The sequence below is a fragment of the Penicillium nucicola genome (assembly GCF_028828085.1).
Source record: "Penicillium nucicola strain IBT 29836 chromosome Unknown utg000002l, whole genome shotgun sequence".
Taxonomy (NCBI): Eukaryota; Fungi; Ascomycota; class Eurotiomycetes; order Eurotiales; family Aspergillaceae; genus Penicillium; species Penicillium nucicola.
In genome coordinates, this window is record NW_026643126.1 from 2,603,557 (window position 1) to 2,623,185 (window position 19,629).

Genomic DNA, 19,629 nt, shown 5'->3' on the forward strand with positions numbered 1-19,629 from the left:
CTTGCCAGAAGTACAGGGTCATCACTCATAAGACATCAAGGCCATGATAAACACAGTTGACTGACACATTGTCTTAGGAACACATAAATGCAAGAAATAACAAAGGAAGAATAAAACAAATATGAAAACAAAGTAGAATTCATAACTCCAAATGCAAACATCACCGGTCTGTAAACCGTGGCATCAAGCCAAACTCCAGGATCCGGCCAACGAAACAAAAAATACGCAAGACGCGAGAGAGTAAAAGCGGAAGTGAGATCGCATGCTAGATGGGAGTAATCATGATCAGAGTGTGACGCCTCAGATCACATTACTCATGTCCATCATAGATGACGGTGCCATGCTGTGGACGGACTTGGTGGCATCGATGGACATACGATCACCACTCATCATCCGTGATACTCTTTTGTCTTTGCCGGGACGGGCAATGAGAACTTGAGCGGGACAAACGACAACTTCGTCCTCACCCTCGCCCACGTCATTGCCCTTTTTGACGACGAGAGGGAAGAGCACAATGCGGACGACGGACTGCTGGGCTTCCAGCTCGCCATTGTCGTTGGTGAGACCACTGCGCTCATTCATCAGTGCCGCGTTGAAATACACCTGCCGTGCGAGGTCGCCATTGGTATCGTACTCTGGCTGCAGGGGCGGGAGCATAATAAACTCAGCCAGCTGAGTGCGCATCTCCAGGGACAGATTGACTGCGACTCGCATGATCTTGCGAAGGCTGTCCAAGAGTTGCGACTCAACGTGGGAGGGGGAGGGAGAACCTTAGACAAGGTCTTGAAGATCTCTAGGGTGACCGCCTCTGTATCGCTCTCGCGTTGAGCGGCAAAGGCTGGTCTCCGAGAGAGGAGGGTCAGGGTGGTGGCTCGCCAGCGGTGGACAGCGCGGCTTGGGCCAACTTCACCTAGTTGTTTCTCAAGGGATTTGAGCTTTTGACGTTGCTCACGATCCATACCAAATAGGTAGCGAGTGAAGACATACTCCCAGACCATGGTCATGATCACCGACATGAACACATCGCGGCGTCGAACACGGTCGGAAAGGTAAGCATCGGGATCGGAGCCGTCGAGAAGGGCATTGTCGAATCGGTCTGCGATTTTCTCGTCACGCAATTCACTAAGTGAGCGGCAGCGACGCTTGTCATTGTGCTTGGAAAAGCGCAGTACCCAGGATTGGACATGGCCACAGAGCTTCTGGCAAGCAGCGTCAAAGTATTCCTCGTCTCGGAAGACGAGAGCATTGTCATTGACTGACGCTGAGATTTGTTGTTGTAGCTCCTTGACCTTGTCGCGAGTCTCCTCAAGTTCAGTGCGAAGACGACGCAACTCGATGTCTTTTTGTGCAAGAGCTGATTCTATCTCTTGACGGACTCGTTTGTCCACCTCAGATGAAAGCTCAGTGTGTTGCAATCGGAGGTCGTCGAGTTCCCGCGTAGAGGATTCGCGGACGGTGGTCACTTCGGCAGCGTGGGCGGCGGCAAGGGCAGCATTGGACGCTGTCAACCCTTCGTTCTCCTGAGTCAAACGGGTTGTCTCCTTCTGCAGCCACTCCACCGAGCTCTTTAATTGTTCCACTTCGGCTTCCTTGTCGCGCAAGTCGCCATCGCGGGTGTTGAGAGCCCGGTCGCTCTTCCGACGAGCGACGCTAGAGTGTTTTAAATTGTATTCAGCTTCATCACGAGCGGCGATGAGCAGACGATTTTCGGAAATAAGTTGATCGAGACGAGTTTCGATATCTTGCAAGTGTTGCATGCTGCGGCGGCGACGGACACTAGGCGGTCGACTGGGCGACCGTGGGGAGTTGGGCGTTTCACCCCATCCCTCCTAAAAAAAATTAGTAAACAAAACAAACCAAAATCACACAACACAATCACAATTAAATACTCACATAGACATCCGACATATTTCGCACCGGACGTTTGCCCTTGTCGGTGACGGGGTCGTAAGAGGAAGAAGAGGGAAGCTGATCAAGGTCCGAAGGCTGGGAACCCGCCAGACTAGCCGCCCGCAGATCGCCGCTAGCGCTGCGATTCGTCCGACGCAGCTTACCGCTGCTGGTGCTGGGCCTCAATATCTGCTCGGGCGTCTTGGTAACTTCGCGTTTGAGATCTTCTCGTGAGCCCTTTCGACTCTCGTTTTCAGGCGTAGGCCATTGTTCCCGATCGAACGCAGTATCAGTAAATTTGCGCACAGGAGTTTGAGGTCGTGGGAGAACATGTTCGGGTTTGATCTCCAGACGGGGCGTCCCGCGGCGGCCCTTGGTTGATCCACGGCCATCCCGTGGTTCTTGTTCGGCAATCGTATCAAGCGGAGTTCGGGGCCGGGTGTACGCATCGTCAGGGCCAAAGAGTGAGCGAGGGGGAGATGGGGCGAGAGCTGGTACGGAAGGCTCATCTAAACTCCACGTACGAGGTGTCTTTTCATGTCGTCCGTGGATAGATGGGGAGCGGCGTAGTCCAGAGAGGTCTTCTCCGGCTGCCACCTGCGATACATGGCTCTTGGTAGGAGATGACGGTTCCTGGGTGGGCTCTGGATGCGCGAATGGTGCATCCAAGGACTTCTCGCTTTGTACCGGGAAGTCTAGCTCTCTTGATTGTTCGTCTGTAGCTGTAGCAACTTCGACTGGAGCCTTGTGCGAAATTGCGGACTCGATTTGCTGCTGGAGACTACTGGAAAGCTCGTCACTGGTATCTTTGGCAACCTCTGTGACTTCAGACGTCGGCTTAGGTGCCTCCAAAACAGGGAGAGCAATGTCGCGACTGGCTCCCACTCCTGTCTCTTCCTCAGCACTATCATTCAGCGATGGTGTTTTGGGCCGCTTGAACCCACCACGCTCCAACCCGGGGAATAGGTTGGCAATCTTAGATCCCCCAGGCGTAGTTGTCCGAGTAGGGGGTTCGAACTCTCTCGTAGTCTGTGTAGGTTCTGGTAGACTTTGCAAGGCGGTTTGCTCGCTGCTCTTATCATTGGAAATCTCAGGCAAAGATTGGGGTTCATCTGCTTGCTGTGACTGCTTCTTGTTCTTCTTGGCCTTTTTCTTGTCTTTCTTGCTCAGCGGCGCAGCCCAAGCATCTTCCTCGGCAGCATCTGTATGCTGTTGTAGATCTTTGGATGTTGAAGCATCCTCAAATTCCCCAATGGTCTCTGTTGGCGGGATCACAGATTCGGACTCAGGCTCAAGAGCTGTATCTTGAAATTGCTGCCCATGTTCACCCTTTGCATGCTCCCAGTCAATTGCGGGCCAGTTCTCGTCTTCCTGGATTCGCTTCTCGACGGGGGCATCTGCAAGATCGGTATCTTGAGGCTTGGGGGCGTCTTCTTCAAAGGGCGCGATGACAGCTCGTTCAGTTTCGTTCGAGGTCTCAGTTTGTGGCTCGGCGTCAAAGCCTTGGCTGGCCTTTTTGGCCTTCTTCGCCTTCTTCTTGGAGGCCTTGCGCGAAAGAGAAGTTTCTTCTTCGGAGAAATGCTCCGGCTCAGTCTGCATCGACTCAACAGTCTCGGGCTCAACCTCGGGTGTAGGTGCAGGTGCAGACGCAGGTGTAGACGCAGGCTGTTCATCCGTCACAAATGGAACGTCAATGGGCAGCTCTCGCTCCGCAAGTGGTGTAGGCTCCGAGGCAGCACCAAGGTCGCGTGGAACTTCAAGCTCTGCAACGGCTTCTGCTGGCTGGCTGCCAATCTCTCTGGACTCTTCAGCAACATCGGCTTGATGCTCCTCCGGGACATCTTCGCTGACATCCTTCTTGGCCTTGCGCTTGTCCTTCTTTGACTTTTTCTTGGACAAAGCAGGTGTCACTTCAACGTCCACGGGTAAGTCTTCGGGATCAGCTGCTTTTTCAATTTCTTGCACGGAAGGCTCTGCGGTTCCAAGTTCCTTCTCGAGATGGGCATTGCTCGTCTCCTCTGCTTTAATGGGCTCTTCGGAGGTTGACTGCTCCCAGGCTACAGCTTCCGCGGGCTTGGGCGCATTGAAAGGGTCCTGAGGAACGAGGTCATTGTCTTGCTCGCTCACCAGGGGATGCTTGTCCTCCAATGCGATGCTCTCGGGCTCGGGCTGCATAGAAATTTTCTGCGGGTCCTGAATGGCAGACTCAGCCTCTGGGGCAGGGATCTCCTTGGTAATGTTTTCGGAAGCAGCCTCTGTCGTTTCAGGCTCGGAGATGGGAACAGCCTCTTGGGCGGGAGAATTATGCTCAATCAGTTCAACTTGTTCTTGCTTCGGCTCGGCCGCAATCGGTTCCTCGACAACCTCTTCTGCTGGTTGCTCGGGAGTCAACTCTGGCTCGATAGCCTGTTGTTCAGCGGGTGCATCTTCCTTTGTCTCGAAGGCTACCAGCTCTTGCGCCTCGTCAAGGCTCTTTTCTACCTGGAGCTGGGACTCATCAACAACTGGTTGCTCAGTGGGCTCCAATGGAGCTTGCGGCACAGAAACCAATGGCTCTTCAGCGACAGTCACTTCCTTGTCGTTAATCTCCACGGCAAGCCGAGCGGCAGCTGCTGCCGCAGCAGCAGCCTTCTTTTTCTCCTTCTTACTGAGCTTCTTCGTCTCAGGCTCAGCTTCGACATGCTCAGTGGGGGTTTGCTCTGCGGGTTGCTCAACCTCAAGGTTCTCTGCTGGGATCTCGGTGACAGGCTCTTCCACAATCTCCTCCGTATTCAGATCGTTTGAGGGAGGTTCGATTGAGTGCTCTCCAGTTTCAAGCACTTGTGTTGCGGTCGGCTCTTCAGCCTCTGGGGCTAGCTGTTGATCCTTTTCCTCGGCCTCTACCGCAACATCGGGCGGAGGGAGGGTAGCGTCCTCTGCACCAGCAACGGGCTCATCTTGCGGTTCTTCCTCGGCTGGTGCAGTTTCAGTCGCAATCTCAGCCTCCGGAATAGTAGCTTCGGTAACCTCGGGAGTTGGAACCTGTTCGGGCTGCTGTTGAGCTTCAGCTTCCTGAGCAAGTTGCAATTGCCGTTGCTTCTTCTTATCCTTCTTGCTCAGTTTGACGGCGGGTGCTGACTCCTCTTCACTAGCAGGGGCAATCGGTTCGGCCTCTGCAACAGTGGGCTCGAGTGTGGCCTGAGCAGCTTCGGTTGATACGACCGCGGAAGATTCTTCAACATCCTCCGGCTGGTCAATGAGTTGCTCGTCTGAGCTTGGCATTGCTTCACGCTGCGCAGCAGGCTCGGGCTCATGCTCGGCGACTACCTTCTCCTCTGGTTGTGGTTCCGATTCAGCTTCAGTCAAAGTCACAGCTTCAGGCTGTTCCTTTTCTTCAGCGATCGTCGGTTCAAGCTGGTTCGCTGATGCTTCCTCCTCGATAGCATCAACCTCCTTGTTTTTTTTCTTGTTTTTCTTATTCTGCTTCTTCGACAAAGCCGTCTCCAAAGCCTTTTCCTCCACAGGAGCTTCTTCTGTCTGTGCCTCCGGGGCAACATCATCTGGCACATCCACAGGCGGCTCTTCTAAAGTTTTCTCTCCAGAGAGATCGTCTGCTTCCGGCACAGACGATATCTCCTCTGCACCAAGTGCAGGCTCAACCAACTCCTCTTGTGGCTTCTCGCCATCTTCCTTCTGACCTCCAACTTCAAGGTCTTGCTCCTTCGTCAACGGTTCGGGCTCTGGGATAGCAGGGGCATCGTCACCCTGTTCCGGAGCAGGTACCTCCTCCAACTCGCCGGAATTGACTGAACGCTCAAGCACGGGCTGGGGAGGATAATCTAAAAAAGGACTCTCTAACTGAGGCTGCTCTACCTGCGAAGACATGAATTCATCAGTCGAAGCCAAATTTTGCGCCGCGGCGGTATCTATGTCGTGGGACTGATGTTCTTTACCGTCATGTTCCGCAGGCGAGTCTGCCTTCACGGCTGAGAGTCCCGAGGTGTCCGTCGATGTGAGGACTTTTTCAACGCTATCGGCAGGTTCACCGGGGGTGCCAGGGGCAGAAGAGGCGTCGTTGTCGGCGTCGGCAAGCTTGGACTGGCGTTTCTTGGCTTTCTTCGCCTTGCGTTTCTGGGCCGGAGTCATGGCAGCTTCTTCGGCTACCTCGGTGTCGTTTTCGATAGCAGGAGACTCTTCGATCTTCTCTTCTTTCGGCAAATCTTCGGTTGTGGGCTCAATTGTCGCAGGTTCCTCGGTCCTGACGAGCTCAGCCTCAACAGGCTTTTCCTCCTCCAAGACAGGCGCGGCCTCAGTAGTGGTATCGGCAGGTGTGTCAGCAGGAGTCTCGGTTGTCGCCTCATTTTCAATAGGGGCGTCTTCGGTCAAGTCAACAGACTTGCCCTTCTTCTTGTTCTTCTTCGCCTTGCGACGCTCCTTTGCGGTCATACCAGCCTCCGATTGTTCCTCTTCATCTTGACCGCTGGGTGACTGCGGCTCTGAGGCAGGTTTGGATTGATCCTCGGCCTGAACGAGGGCAGAAGGTTCCTGCTCAGTAAGTTCCCTAACTTCTTCGGATGGAACAGACTCGGCTATCTTCTCTGACTCGCCCAAGACATCGGTCTCGGGTACTGAGACTTCCTTGTCAATGGCAGCCTCGGCCACTTCTTCGGTCACGGGGAGCTCCTTGGTAGCAACTTCGAAAGGAACACTTGGCTCGGCGGGAGGATCCCGTGACTCAATCCTTTCTTGCGACACAGAGGAGTCCTGCTCAGGCTTGGAGTCGTCGGCCTGAGAAGCACTTTCGTCATCACCCCCAGCGACAGACTTGCGGTTCTTCTTCTTCTTATCTTTCTTGGCTTTGCGCTTCTCAGCAGGGGTCATGGCTTCCTCCACAGCTTCAGGTGTGATGGTATCAGCGGGGGCATCCTGCTGAGTAGCCTCCTCTGGCTTGGGCTCCTCTGCCTTTGTCGCTTCATCAGGTGCCACAGGAGTCTCGGCTTCCTCCGTCACGACAGGATGGTCATTGTCCTGGCTTGGTGTAGGCTCGGAGGATACCTCTTCGGTAGGCATAGCCTTGATCTCCTCTTCAATAACTGCGGGCTGCTCTTCAGAAGGCACAGGCTGTTGCTCAGCGGCGAGTGACTGACGCTTTTTCTTATCTTTCTTGGCCTTGCGCTTCTGAGCGGGAGTCATGGCAGCCTCTTCGGCGGCCTCAACAGCTGCATCATCGGCAAGGGCATCTTGTGAAGTGGCTCCCTCTGGTAGTGGGTCTTCGGCTTTTGGGGCCTCTTCAGTCACATCAGGGAGCTCAGCATCCCTCTCCAAAGTGGGCTGCTCAATCTCAGCAAGTGCAGGCTCGGTAGACTCTGCTGCAGTGGGCTCAGTGACCTCTTCAGTGGGCACAACGGTTGATTCTTCTTCAACGGGTGTGTCCTTGATTTCTTCCTCGGCGGGTGTGGTCTGCTGTTCATCGCCGGCAACTGACTGACGCTTCTTCTTATCTTTCTTGGCCTTTCGCTTTTGGGCGGGTGTCATCGCAGCCTCTTCAGCGGCCTCACTTTCCGCCTCATTGGCATGGGCTTCAATTTGGGTGTTCTCAGGCAATGGTTCTCCAGGTTTGATCTCCTCTGCCACGAGAGAAGCGTCGATCTCCTTTTCGGCGGGATGTTGCTCAACGTCCTGGGCTGACACGGGCTCTGTAGGCTCTGTGGACTCTGCAGCGGGTGTGGGCTCAATTGGCTCTTCAGCAGGCACTGGAATGGACTCCTCCTCGGCAGGCATAGCCTGTGAATCTTCGGCAGCAAGAGACTGGCGCTTCTTCTTGTCTTTCTTAGCCTTGCGTTTTTGAGCTGGAGTCATGGCAGCCTCTTCAGCGGCCTCGGTGGCCTCGGCATTCTCAGTCTCGGCTTGATCGGTAGTGGCATCCTGTTGAATTGTCTCTGGAGATGCTTCATTAAGAATCCCTTCCTCTGCTGGCACAGGGACTTCGGTCTCTGTCTCGGTGAAGGCTGGCTGGATGGTGGGCTCTGTAGCTTCCTCAACAGGAGGAGGCGTGGGGTCCTCAACAGGGGCAGCCACAGTCTCTTCCTCCACAGCTAGAGCCTTCGACTCCTCTTCAACCAGCGTAGGCTGTTGCTCTTCGGGGGAGGCTGAGAGTCCCTTGTTCTTCTTCTTGTCTTTCTTAGCCTTGCGCTTCTGAGCTGGGGTCATGGCAGCCTCCTCCGCTGCTGCTGCTGCTGCCTCGTTAGATTCAGTGATTGTAGTTTCCTCCGTGACAGGCTCCTTTTCATCTGTAGGCTTCTCCTCCAAAGGCTGGTCCAAGGCAGCGTCGTCTTTCTGCTCTCCTGGGACTTCTTCCGCAGGAGCAGTTGGCTCAGTGACGGCCTCTGGGGCAACCTCTGGAGCCGCTTCTTGAGCATCCGTGGCTTGGCTGAGGGGCTCAGTTGCAGCTGCAATCTCATCTGAGACAGGCTCTATGTTGGCTTCTTTGTCCGCAGTAGAAACATTTTGGGCCTGCTCCTCTTGGGTTATTGCCTCGACTTCAGCCGCCGGGACTACCTCTACCTCAATGGGCTCAGGAACGGGCACTTCTTCGGTGTTATTTGGCTCCTCGACTGGAGGGACAGCTTCCTCGGCGGTGGTAGACTCAGACTGCTTTTGCTGCTTTTTCTTGTTCTTCTTAGCCTTCTTCTTCTCGGCTGCAGTCATTGGAACTTCGGCCTCTGCTAGTGCTTCTGGCTCTTGAGTGACTTCGGTCTCAACAGCGCGGGTGGCTTCTTCGGCAGGTGCTGGGATTACATCTTCTAACTTTGGGTCCTCTGACTGAGCCAGGTCAGCAGGGGCGGTAGATTCCTCCGATGGAGGCACAACATCAGTTCTGGCTTCAAGAGGCTCAGCATCGGCTACTGCGGGAGCATCCTCAGTGGGAGGCTCGAGATCTTTGCTTGGCTCGGTGATCGCAGCCTCCACTGGCAAGCTCGTCTCCTCAATGGCAGGAGCTTCAATTTCAGCAGTAGACACAGCCTCTTGTTCGGCTTCAGTAGGCTTGTCTTCCACCACTGGTGCGTCATCTATAGGACCAGGAGTCTCAGTAGATTCAGCCTCGGGAACAGGCTCGGTTTCGGCGGGGTTGGCCGTTGCAGAAGCAGCGGCAAGAGCAGCCTCTTCCTCTTGCTTCTTCTTGGCTGCTTTCTTGGCTTTCTTCCTCTGAGCTGCGGTCATAGGCACCTCGGGCTCCGCAGGGGCGTCTTCTGTCTGGACTTGTTCCTCCTGTACTGTGGGTTCGTCTTTGGGAGTCTCCGCACTTGTCTCCTCGGCAATGGGCTCGATGATAGAGACGGGAGCCACATCTTCTTGAGGCAGCTCGGCTTCAAGATTATCTTGGAGCTCGGCTGGTTGCTCCGGCTCAGAAGATTTCTCAGGCTCAGTGATCTCGTCAGGCTGAATGGACTGCTCAAGCTCAATGGGCATCTCTTTCTCGGTCTCTTGTGCTGCCACATCAGCCAGGACCTCAGCCTTCTCGGCATTTTGCTCGACATCCGGCTCTGCAGCAGTCTCGGCAGTAGGCTCGACGATAGGCTCGACACTAGGCTCGACAACAGGCTCGACACTAGGCTTGACAACAGGTTCGACAGGAGCCTCGGGAACAATTGAAGAAGGCTCAGTAGGCGCAGACTCAGCAGGTAGTTGTTCTTCATCGGGAACAGAAGATTGACTCTGCTTGTTCTTCTTTTTCCTATCCTTCTTTGCCTTCTTCTTTTCCGCAGCAGTCAAGGCAACCTCTGGCTCGGCCTCAGCTTCAGGTTGAGGTTGAGATTGAGATTGAGATTCAGGTTCAGGTTCAGGTTCAGCGGGGGTTTCAGGCTGGGCCTCTTGTTGAATCTCAACAGCAGCTGGCTCGGCGATTTCACGAGAGGACTCGTCTGTGGGAGCTTCTACTTCGACTGGAGCAGGGGCGGCATCAACAGCAGCCTCATGTAGAGGGCTATCTTGCTCTTGCTCTGGTGCGGTGGCAGATTCTTGGGCAGGAGTCTCAGAAGCAAGCTCGACATCCTTGGGAGGTTCTTCGGGATCAGAAGGCAAGGGTTCCTCGCTACTTGGAACAGTCTGATTGTCTGCAGGTTCGGTCGAGGCGGACTCCTCCGGATTGGCCTCCTGGACCTCGCCTTCGGGTGCAGATGTTGGCTCTTCCTCGGTGGGAACTGGGCTCTCTTCGACAGCGGCGGACTTTCGGTTCTTCTTTTTGTTCTTCTTTTTCTGGGCCTTGGTCTCCTGGGTGTCGGTATTCGCCACAGCGGTTTCGTCAGCCACAGGCTCAGCGGCAGGCTCAGCGACAGGCTCAGCGACAGGCTCAGCAACAGGTTCAGCCACAGGCTCAGCGACAGGCTCAGCGACAGGCTCAGCGACAGGCTCAGCGACAGGCTCAGCGACAGGCTCAGCGATAGGCTCTGGCACAAGCTCTGGTGTGTAGTCTTGTGCAACCTCGGGCTCCTTCTCTTCGGCAGGCTGAGAAGTCTGTTCCTCAACAGCTTCCTGGAAATTATCCTCACCTTCTGTCTCCTCTTTAGTTGGTTCGGAGAAAACAGGGGCAGCGATATCGCCAGAGGCCACAGGTGTTGATTCTTCGATTGGCTGTTCAACGTCTGCCAGACTGCGAGATGCTTCCTGAGTTTCTGGCTGTGGAGCCTCGGGAGCCACAGGCTCTTCGGTAGTAGGCACAACAGTCTCTTCCTTGGGTGTCTCAGGAACATCGACAGTCTCATCGGCGGGTTCCTCAGCCGAGACATCCTTGGACTTGTTCTTCTTCTTTTTGTCCTTCTTGGCCTTCTTCTTCTGAGCAGCTGTCATGGCGACCTCAGGCTCAACCTCGGTCTCGGTTTCAGGTACGGAAATAGGCTCTGGGGTCTCAACCGCCAGAGAAGACTCAAGACCAAGATCGCGCGAGGCTTCGACGGGCTCGGCTTCGGCTTGTGGCTGCACAGTCTCGGAGATATTTTCCTGGGTGGAGGCGACAGTCTCTGGCTCAACTGGAATAGTGCTAGTCTCGACAGGAGCATCCGGGACAGAAGGCGTCTCGACCGTAGGCTCCTGTTCAGCCTCTTTAGGAGCATCTTCCTGAACAACGGGAACATCCTCATAAACCAATTCCACACTTTGATCTTGGCTCTTCCCCTTCTTCTTGTTCTTCTTCGCCTTGCGCTTCTGAGCTGGAGTCATGGCCGCCTCCTCGGCAGTATCGGTCTCAGCAGGCTTTTCTGTCGCCTCAGGGAGAGACTCTTCTGTAATATCCCTTGACGCTTCAACCGGCTGCTCGGCATTTAGTTGAACAGGAGCACTCTCTTCAATAGCAGTACCCGGCTCGCCGATTTCCTCGTCTGCAGGCGCATTATCATGCGAAGCAACTTCTGTCGCAACAGCTGCATCAACTATATCGCCAAAGCCATGGATCTTAGGTTCAGCTGACGTAGTCTCTCCTTCGTCTTCTGGCAAACCACGAGATTCAGACTCGCCTGCATGCTCGGTAGAGTGCTCGTTTTCTCTTTCCTTCACAGCAGCGATAGCAGCAGCATCAACTATGCCAGCGAAGCCTGTTCCCATGGCAAGATCACCGCTGTTCTGAGACTCACTCTCCTGGATATCTTCAGCGGGAGTCTCATACTCTGATTGGGGAGTCTCGGGCTCAGCAGGAGGAAGAGCCTCCAACTGAGTCTCGGCAGGCAACTTCTCAAAGCCATCCGGGTTTCGCAGCAGCTCTGAAGGCGAATGGAACTCGTATTTGAGTTTCTCTCGCTTGGCGGAGGGACTGGTAGTGTCGAAGGTTTCGGCGGTGGGAGTAGCCTGCTGCGAATCCAGGAGATCAATCTCACGCTCGCGATCGTGGTGCTCGTTCGCATGATCCGTCTCGATTGTCAGGCCTGTAGGTCGGCGGTTCTCCATCATAGAGTGACTGAGGTCAACCTGCTCCCAGCTTCGGATGCCATCGTCGTCATTGAGAGCTTTGAGGTCTTCGATGGATGGGACGCGAGACGAGGTCTTGCTGGATGGGAGGGAGGGCAGACCCTCCTGAGGCTCGGAGTCGCCCTTCACAGAGCTGTGGCGTTCGACTAGCCATAGCGGTCTGATCTCACGGGAATTGCGGAACTCGACTGAGCCTGGACGGCGGTGGCGTTGTTGGCTTGGTGAGCCGGGGGATTCAAGGCTCGGTGCATCGACGGGGACAACGCGGGAAAGGCCTGGCGATGTTGGGGGACGGCGGAAGTGGAGAGGCACGGCTGTTGGAGACTCAGTGACTGATTTGGCGACGGAGCCGCGGCGTGCCTTCGGCGATCGGCTGGTTTCAGGTGAAGCCGGTCTGCTCTGAGACTTGGGAGTCAGGTCGAGAGCTTTCTCCGTGCTTGGGGGTGAGGTTGAGCGGCTTCGGGGTCTATGCTGGAGCATCTCTCCAAGACCTAGGCCTGCGGCTGCGCCGAGGGCGGTTCCTGCTGCCGATGGGAGCCCCGAAGCACCACCTTCATGGTCGTGATCATCGCGCTCAGCCGCGACTAGCGTTCCGGGGCGCTCGTTTAAAAAAGATTGATTGTCGTAGTCGTCATTAAAGTCCTGCACGTGGATAATACCAGTAAAAGCTTAGTACAATTCTTGTTTGTTCGGGTTTTGTGGTTTTTGTGCAAAGCCAGTATGACCGAGGCCATCGCCAGCGTAAAAGGGAAACTATATGGCACATAACAGTGTACAATAAAATCGAAAACATGAGTAACAACAAAAGGAAATGTCAGATGCTATACCTTCTCAGAATCCCGTTTCCGTCCTGAATCCACAATTTCCTCATACCGATGCCGACGTCGCTCTTCCTTGCGCTGTCTACTGGACCTGTAATCCTCCAGATTTGTGCCATCCTCGACATCCTTCTCCTTGTCAGATGCATCATCTAATTCATCTCCATTACTGGAGCTGCGGTGCTTGGAAGAACGCTTCTTGCGGCGACGGCGTTCATCATCAACACCGACTTCAGACAGGGCTTCGCGGGAGGAACGCTTGTCCACTGAGGATGAACGGGCTCGCTCGGCGGGAGCTGAGACCTGAGACCCAAAGATACTTCTCAAGAAGCCGCCTGGCTTCTTCTCTTTTTCTTCATCCTTGTTCTTGCGTCTCTCGCGGGACTCGCTGATTCTGGCGGGAGAAGAAGTTACAGAGGCCGTATCATCAAAGTCGCGAGATGAGCGGTGACGGTGCTTGCGGCGCTCAGATTTATCATCTGCCAGATCCGTGATAGCAGAGCGAGCATCATCATCAATGGAGAAGGTATCACTGCCATGTCTGGAGCGGTGTTTGCGGCGTCTTCTCTTCTCCTCGCCCTCCTCTCCGTCTTCGGGGGTGGTGTTCCAGTGTCACGGGGAGAATCCACGTTGTCCCCACTTCTGCGAGACTTTCTGTGTCTATAAGACTCAGAAGCAACAGAGCGAGATTCAGAGACGTCACGAGAGCGGGAGACGTAGTCATCACCACTGCGGCGGGATCTTCTGTGTCTAGACCCCGAGGTAGCAGAACGAGACTCGGAAGGATCACGAGATCGGGAGATGTCAAAGTCATCTCCACTGCGTCGGGAGCGTCTTGACTTGCTGGTCTCATCCTTGGTTGCCGGAACGGAAAACACGGAGCGAGTGTCATCCCGGGATTCAGATACATCGCGCGAACGAGAAATGTCAAAGTCATCGCCACTGCGTCGAGATCTGCGGGACTTGCTTGTCTCATCTTTAGTAGCGGGAGTAGAGAAGACAGATCGATCATCACGAGACTCGGAGATATCTCGAGATGGGACAATTTCAAAGTCATCGTCGTTTCGTCTGGATGACTTGGATCGGGGAGACTCGTATTCCTTCGGTGCAGGAGCAGTAGCAGGGGGAGAAGGCTCACGGGACTCAGGCGCTTCTCGCGATCTGTAGATCTCAAAATCATCACCGCTGCGTCGAGACTTCTTGGATTTAGACGTCTCATCCTTGGTAGCCGGAACAGAGAAAGTAGAGCGGGTATCATCACGAGGATCAGTAACATCTTGCAACGGAGCAACATCGAAATCATCACCACTGCGTCGAGACTTCTTGGATTTAGACGTCTCATCCTTGGTAGCGGGAACAGAGAAAGTAGAGCGAGTGTCATCGCGAGGATCAATAACGTCTTGCAACGGAGCAACATCGAAATCATCACCACTGCGTCGAGACTTCTTCGACTTAGACGTCTCGTCCTTAGTAGCCGGAACAGAGAAAGTAGAGCGGGTATCATCGCGAGGATCAGTAACATCTTGCAACGGGGCAATATCGAAATCATCACCGCTGCGTCTAGATCGTCTAGACTTCGATGTCTCATCTTTAGTAGCGGGGGCAGAGACAATAGAACGATTCTCGTCCTGATACTCGATCGCCTCGGGTTCGTGCTCGTGCTGGTGCTTATGCTCGTGCGCACGCACAGGCTCAGGCTCAGGCACTGGTTCTGACACCGGCTCGAATTGACGTTCTGGTTCTGGCTGTGGCTGTGGCTGTGGCTTTGTCTCTGGCTCTGGCTCACGTTTCTTTGTCTCAATCACAAAGTCATCAATGCTCTTCCTGGAGCTTTTCTTCTTGGACTTGGACTTCTTGGATTGGGTAGGCGACTCGGGATCTTGAGTTGTAGGGCCAGGGGCAGAGAAGACGGATCTTTCATCGCGGGAATCAATGACATCTCTCGAATCAGCTGTGTCAAAGCCACCGGGCATGGAGAAGGTATCGATGTCAACATCACGCTCGCGCTCCCGCTCGGGAGATGTGGGTTGAGTGTGCTTATCGCGCTTGCCGTTCAACTGCTCGAGAACCTCCTGGGCGATTGAGGACTTGTCGCGGCGTGCTGAGATATCTCTGTCCTTTGAAAAGGACTCGGGTTCAGCGAAGAAGAGTTCATCCCTGTCGGTTATTTGCTTCGAAGCTGGCACGTCTCTGATTGATTCGGGTCCGACATCTTCAATTTCGCCTTCGACGAAGCCATGGGGCTTGGCGGGTGGTTTCGCCCAGGATGAGTTGAAATGTCCTTCATCCTCCGATCCGGGAGGAGAAGTGCGAGTGTGGTAGGCGGGGTCATCTGTGATCATGGCGGGATCAAAGCCTGCAGCGGCCGTTGCGGCAGCAAGGGTGGCAGCAAATTCGATATCGTTGCCGTAGTCAGACTTGCTGGCAATATCCCTGGTGGAACTGATCTCAGAGACAGGCAGAGGGACGTCTTTGGGAGAAACCTCCTCGTAGGGAGAAATGTCATGCTCCAGGGGGTCTTGTTCAGAGGAAGATGGGATCTCATATTCATGGGTCTTGTCGTCACCCCACGAGACACGGGAGCCAGTGGTTGACCGTTCACGAGGCTTGGTGTCATAGGATGATGTTACTTCGGGCGCTACAATGGGGGAGTTGGCATCACGAACGGATCCACCGTTTGTGCTCTGGGGAGGGGTCGGCTCAATGAAGTTGAGACGAGGGACTGGCCATGGGAGACGGTCGACGTTTTCGTAAGGCTCGTGCGAATAGTCCGGCTCTTCGCGTTTAGGTTCGTCGCGGGTGCGGCGCTCACTAGCGGGCTCAATTTCCACAATTGTGGGCATACCGCTGGATCCGCTGCGCTTGTGGTCATCAGGGCTGTGTCGTAACTCTTCGGGGGCGTAGAACTCTGCGTAATCGTCGTAAACTTGTGGTTGGCGGGGAGAGTAAGGGCGAGGAGAGCGTGTCTTCTTCTGTTCCTGGTGCTGCACCTCGGGTGCTGCTTCAATGGCCAGGGGAGGCTCGAACCTTGACACAAGGGATGACTCGGCGTCAATCTCACCTTCCCGACGACGCTCAGCACGGCGTTTTTCCCGGCGTTCATTGCGTCGCAGGCTGGCTTCAGACGCTTCATCGTCATCTGTGGTGCGAGAGAGAAGGGTGCTAGCAGCAGCAGCGCCAAGGGCTCCGGCAGCGGCTACCCCAACCCAAGAAGAAGAATTATTCTCTCTTTCACTGGTATCTCGGCGCCTGTCGTCTTCGCGCCTCGCCTCTTCGCGTTTCGCCTCTTCACGCTCCTTGCGACGGCGATCAAGACGTTCCATCTCTAGACGATCCTCTTCCTCTCGCTCTCTACGGCGACGATCGAGACGTTCGGCCTCCTGGCGATCTTCATCTTCTCGGTCGAGCAACTGAAGAGGCGCCGGGGCGAAGAGGTCATCTCGGGAGCTCCGATCCCGGCGATCAAGGCGGCGTTCCCTCTCCGCTTGCTCCTCCGTCAGGTTGAATTGAACGGAAGCCTGGTCCTTTGCGGTTGCCCGGCGCTTCAGGCCAGAAGCAGTCTCCTGTGTTGGGAAAATGGGGAAAGAATCACTGCGCCGATGAGGTCTGGGTACATCGGATTGTGGAACTTCAGGAGCAAATACCACATCCCGAGAGTCGTGGAACTGCATGTCATGAGGTCCGAATCCGTTGGCGGCAAAGGCAGGAGGAACCGCTGGTGCACTGTAGGCAGGGATCGACCCTGGCAGAGCTCCCTGGGTAGTGAACACGGCTTGGGAGACAGGGGTGACAGGCTGTGGCTGCTGGAGGGGAATCGGTCCAGGGCGAACGAGAGCCGGGTGACCACCAGACACAGAAGGAGACATCTTTGCAACATCGAAGCGACATGGATCCGAAGTTGGCGTAGGGTAGACTTGTTGGAGACTGCCAGAGCTGCTTGGGGGCTCGCTATCACGGTGACGAGCTGAAGCGATGGCAGCTGCTCCAAGAGCACCGGCACCGACTGCGAGAGCAGTGTTGGTACCGCTGGACTTCTTGTCCTTCTTCTTTTTGTCTTTCTTGCTGCCCCGGAGCCAGCCCCAACGGCCGCTTGAGTCGGAAGACGAATCAACACTGCTTGCTCCGAATGCCAGCGCGGAGCTGACACTAGAAGCAGAGTGGTCGGATTCATCAATCCACTCATCGTCGTTAGCAGATGAAGCGTAGTTGGAATGACGGGATTTGGTGTACAGCTGGCCAGCACTACGACCAGGGCCATGGGGCGATGAGCCAGCCAGGCGGTTCGCAGTAGCACCAAGTCCTACCAAAGCGGCATCGACATCTTTACCCTTCTTGTCCTTCTTCTTGGACTTGGATGACTTCTTTGAGAACCCATCTCCGAAAGCGAGGTCGTTATCAAGTGAAGATGATGAAGAGCCACCTTTCAAAGAGAAGAATCCACTACTTTTCTTGCTCTGGCGCTTCTTCCGGTTCTCAGATGAAGAAGTGAAGAAGGAGCCGATACCACCAGCGACAGATTTCTTCGAGCGGCGAGAGAGATTCACAACGGATGACGACGAGGTTGAATCCTTGCGGCGTCGGTCTCTTCCAGAAGACGGGCTGCGGGAACGAGTACGCGACTTGGTAACAGCCAATGCAGCTCCACCCACAGCAGCGCCCAGCGCAGCCTCCTTCAAGAAAGAATGGCGATCAGAACGGGACGAAGAGCGGGATCGGGAGCGTGTTCGTCGTGAGTGTCCGGATGGGCGTTTCCCGTCGGAGTTGTAATCTCTCTGGGGACTGCGACCAGAACGGCGGACCACGCCACGAGAAGTGTAGCTCCTACGGTCATCGTCGTCATGGGACGAATTTACTCGGCCAGAACGGACGCTGTAGGAATCATCAAACTCCTTGTTCGTGAAGAGTGACTTGGTCGCATAGCCCGCTAGCATGCCGGGCAGCCATGAGGATTTCTTGGACTTCTTGCGTCGACGACTTTCGTCTTCAGATGACTGATATCGGCTGACCTTGCTCACTCTGGAAGAGCTGGCACTGCTGTATCGATCAGCAGAGTTCCGACGGCGCCTGTCATAGTGATGCTTGCGGGGAGCATCCAGGGAGGTCGTTCCAGGTTGGAAGCAGTATTTGCACACGCCAATTGATTCTGTGTAATCCTCGAATCTTCCAACTGCCTCGGGATCGCGCCAGAAATCAACGAATCGACCGAGTGGGCCACGTTCGCGCTCCTGGAGAGCAAGAGCACCGGGGCCGTGAGGATAAAATCCAGGATTATGAGCGGCATTGGAGGCGTATCCCGCTGCACCTGCAGCATACAGGGCATTGTTGTGGTTGTGGTTGTGGTTGTGAGTATGGATGTGGTTGGGATACCCTGGGGCATACGGCGGGATACCAGCTTGAGATGAGCCCTCGTAATTCTGGAAATCGTGCTGTGATGCGTGTTCCGGGCTCGAGGAATGATGATGATGGCCCATCATGTATCCAGCTGCGCCACCAGCGGCTGCCAGGCCAACACCTTCACTGAAGCTGTGTGAATGGGGGGGCCTGTGTGTAGGCTTCTGGCTGCTGCTTGCAATTGGTTGAGCTGCTAGCTGTGTCATTGGTGGGCTCATAGGCTGGGTCATTTGTTGGTTATAAGAACTAGAATGGTGCACCTCAGAAGACGAATGTTCATTGTGAGAGTGAGACATCATGCCAGAAATGCCATAAGCAGCAGCTCCAACGGCGGCAGCAGGAAGCACGTTGGATGAGGAAGGTCTGCTAGGCTTGGGAGGTTTTGAAGGTCTGGATGAAGATGCTGTGGAAGGCTTGACAGGTTGCGTAGGGACATGGAAGTCATCATCGAAATAAGCCGCCGCCGCACCAGTCTGACCCATGCTACTGGGCTCTGGGGGAGGGTTGGCGGTGGGCGATGCGGCCATCAAGTGCGCCTGGGTGTTGGGCAGTACAGATGGACGCGCTGGGCGAACACCGGGCTGCATCTCTACTGACTGACCCTGGTCCCCGTAGTAGTCAGCCGCGGCGCCGGCAGGGTTCATCGGCAGGTACGGTTGCGCAACACCTTCTGGGAATTGACCGGGGAATTGTTGCTGCACATGAGGATCATAAGGCACCTCATGCTCCGGTGAATGGCCAGCCGACGGCATGCCCGTGTCGTATTGCATGGGGAACTGCGAGAAGCCCGGCGCCGCGATATCGGTGGCGAACTGTACAGCGGGGGCGCTCGGCGGCGGCGGCATGCTCGTTGACACTGGCGGCACATAATGATCCCCAGACTGGGTGCGACGACGCTCAGGGCGGTCGCGATCCCGCTCCCGCTCCCGATCCACGCCGTCATCCAGTGTCTCATTCGTCGCCCGTCGACTTCTTCTTCTCTCCCGGTCTGGACTCACAGATCGGTCGCGTTCGCGGCGGCGAGAACTTTTGCTCTCCCGGTCACTGTCTCTGCGTTTGGGGGTGCGCTCAATGATGTAGCGATCGGAGTCCTCCATGGCTTCTGGTTCCGCGGTCACATAGCTGGAGGCGATCGAGTCGCCGGCGACACTAGATGACCCCCGCTTGGTGCGGGAGCCCGATGGTGAGTACGAGGATAAATCGCCCAAGCCACGGTCACGGTCGTCACCCCGTGAGGATTTGCGACTTGAGGTCGATTTGGCATCGGAGTTGTCGGTCTTGCGCCGGCTCTTGGAGCGCACGTCGGTGGACGACGATGACCGACTGCCCATCAGAGCCTTGAACATGGTGGGCAATTAATTAGAGCCCTCAGGAATCCACCATGTGGGAAGGGAATGAGGAATGTAGGAGTATGGGGAAGGGAAGTTCGTCCCCAGCCTCTGGTTGTTATGGGTTTGTTTGTAAACAAGCTGAACCGTGGATCGGCGGGACTTAACCGCTTATCCTTCCGGCTCAGTCAGCACTTTGTGACTGCCAGGTTAAGTGTTGGGATCTGTTAATGGAGTGAATCGAGTGTAGTGAGTATGTCGAGTAT

At 55.2% G+C, this 19,629-nt stretch overlaps 1 protein-coding gene across 1 annotated transcript; it reads right to left on the minus strand.

Moving 5' to 3' along the window:
- Positions 1-300: 300 nt before the first annotated feature.
- On the minus strand, positions 301-19,381 carry lah (involucrin repeat protein; the record flags this gene model as incomplete). The annotated part of the gene is made up of 6 exons (XM_057125188.1): positions 301-744; positions 771-1,829; positions 1,894-12,468; positions 12,654-13,234; positions 13,783-14,272; positions 14,450-19,381. 6 exons carry the CDS (start codon positions 19,379-19,381, stop codon positions 301-303), a joined length of 18,081 nt encoding a protein of 6,026 aa, XP_056987347.1.
- Between the last annotated feature and the right edge of the window lie 248 nt (positions 19,382-19,629).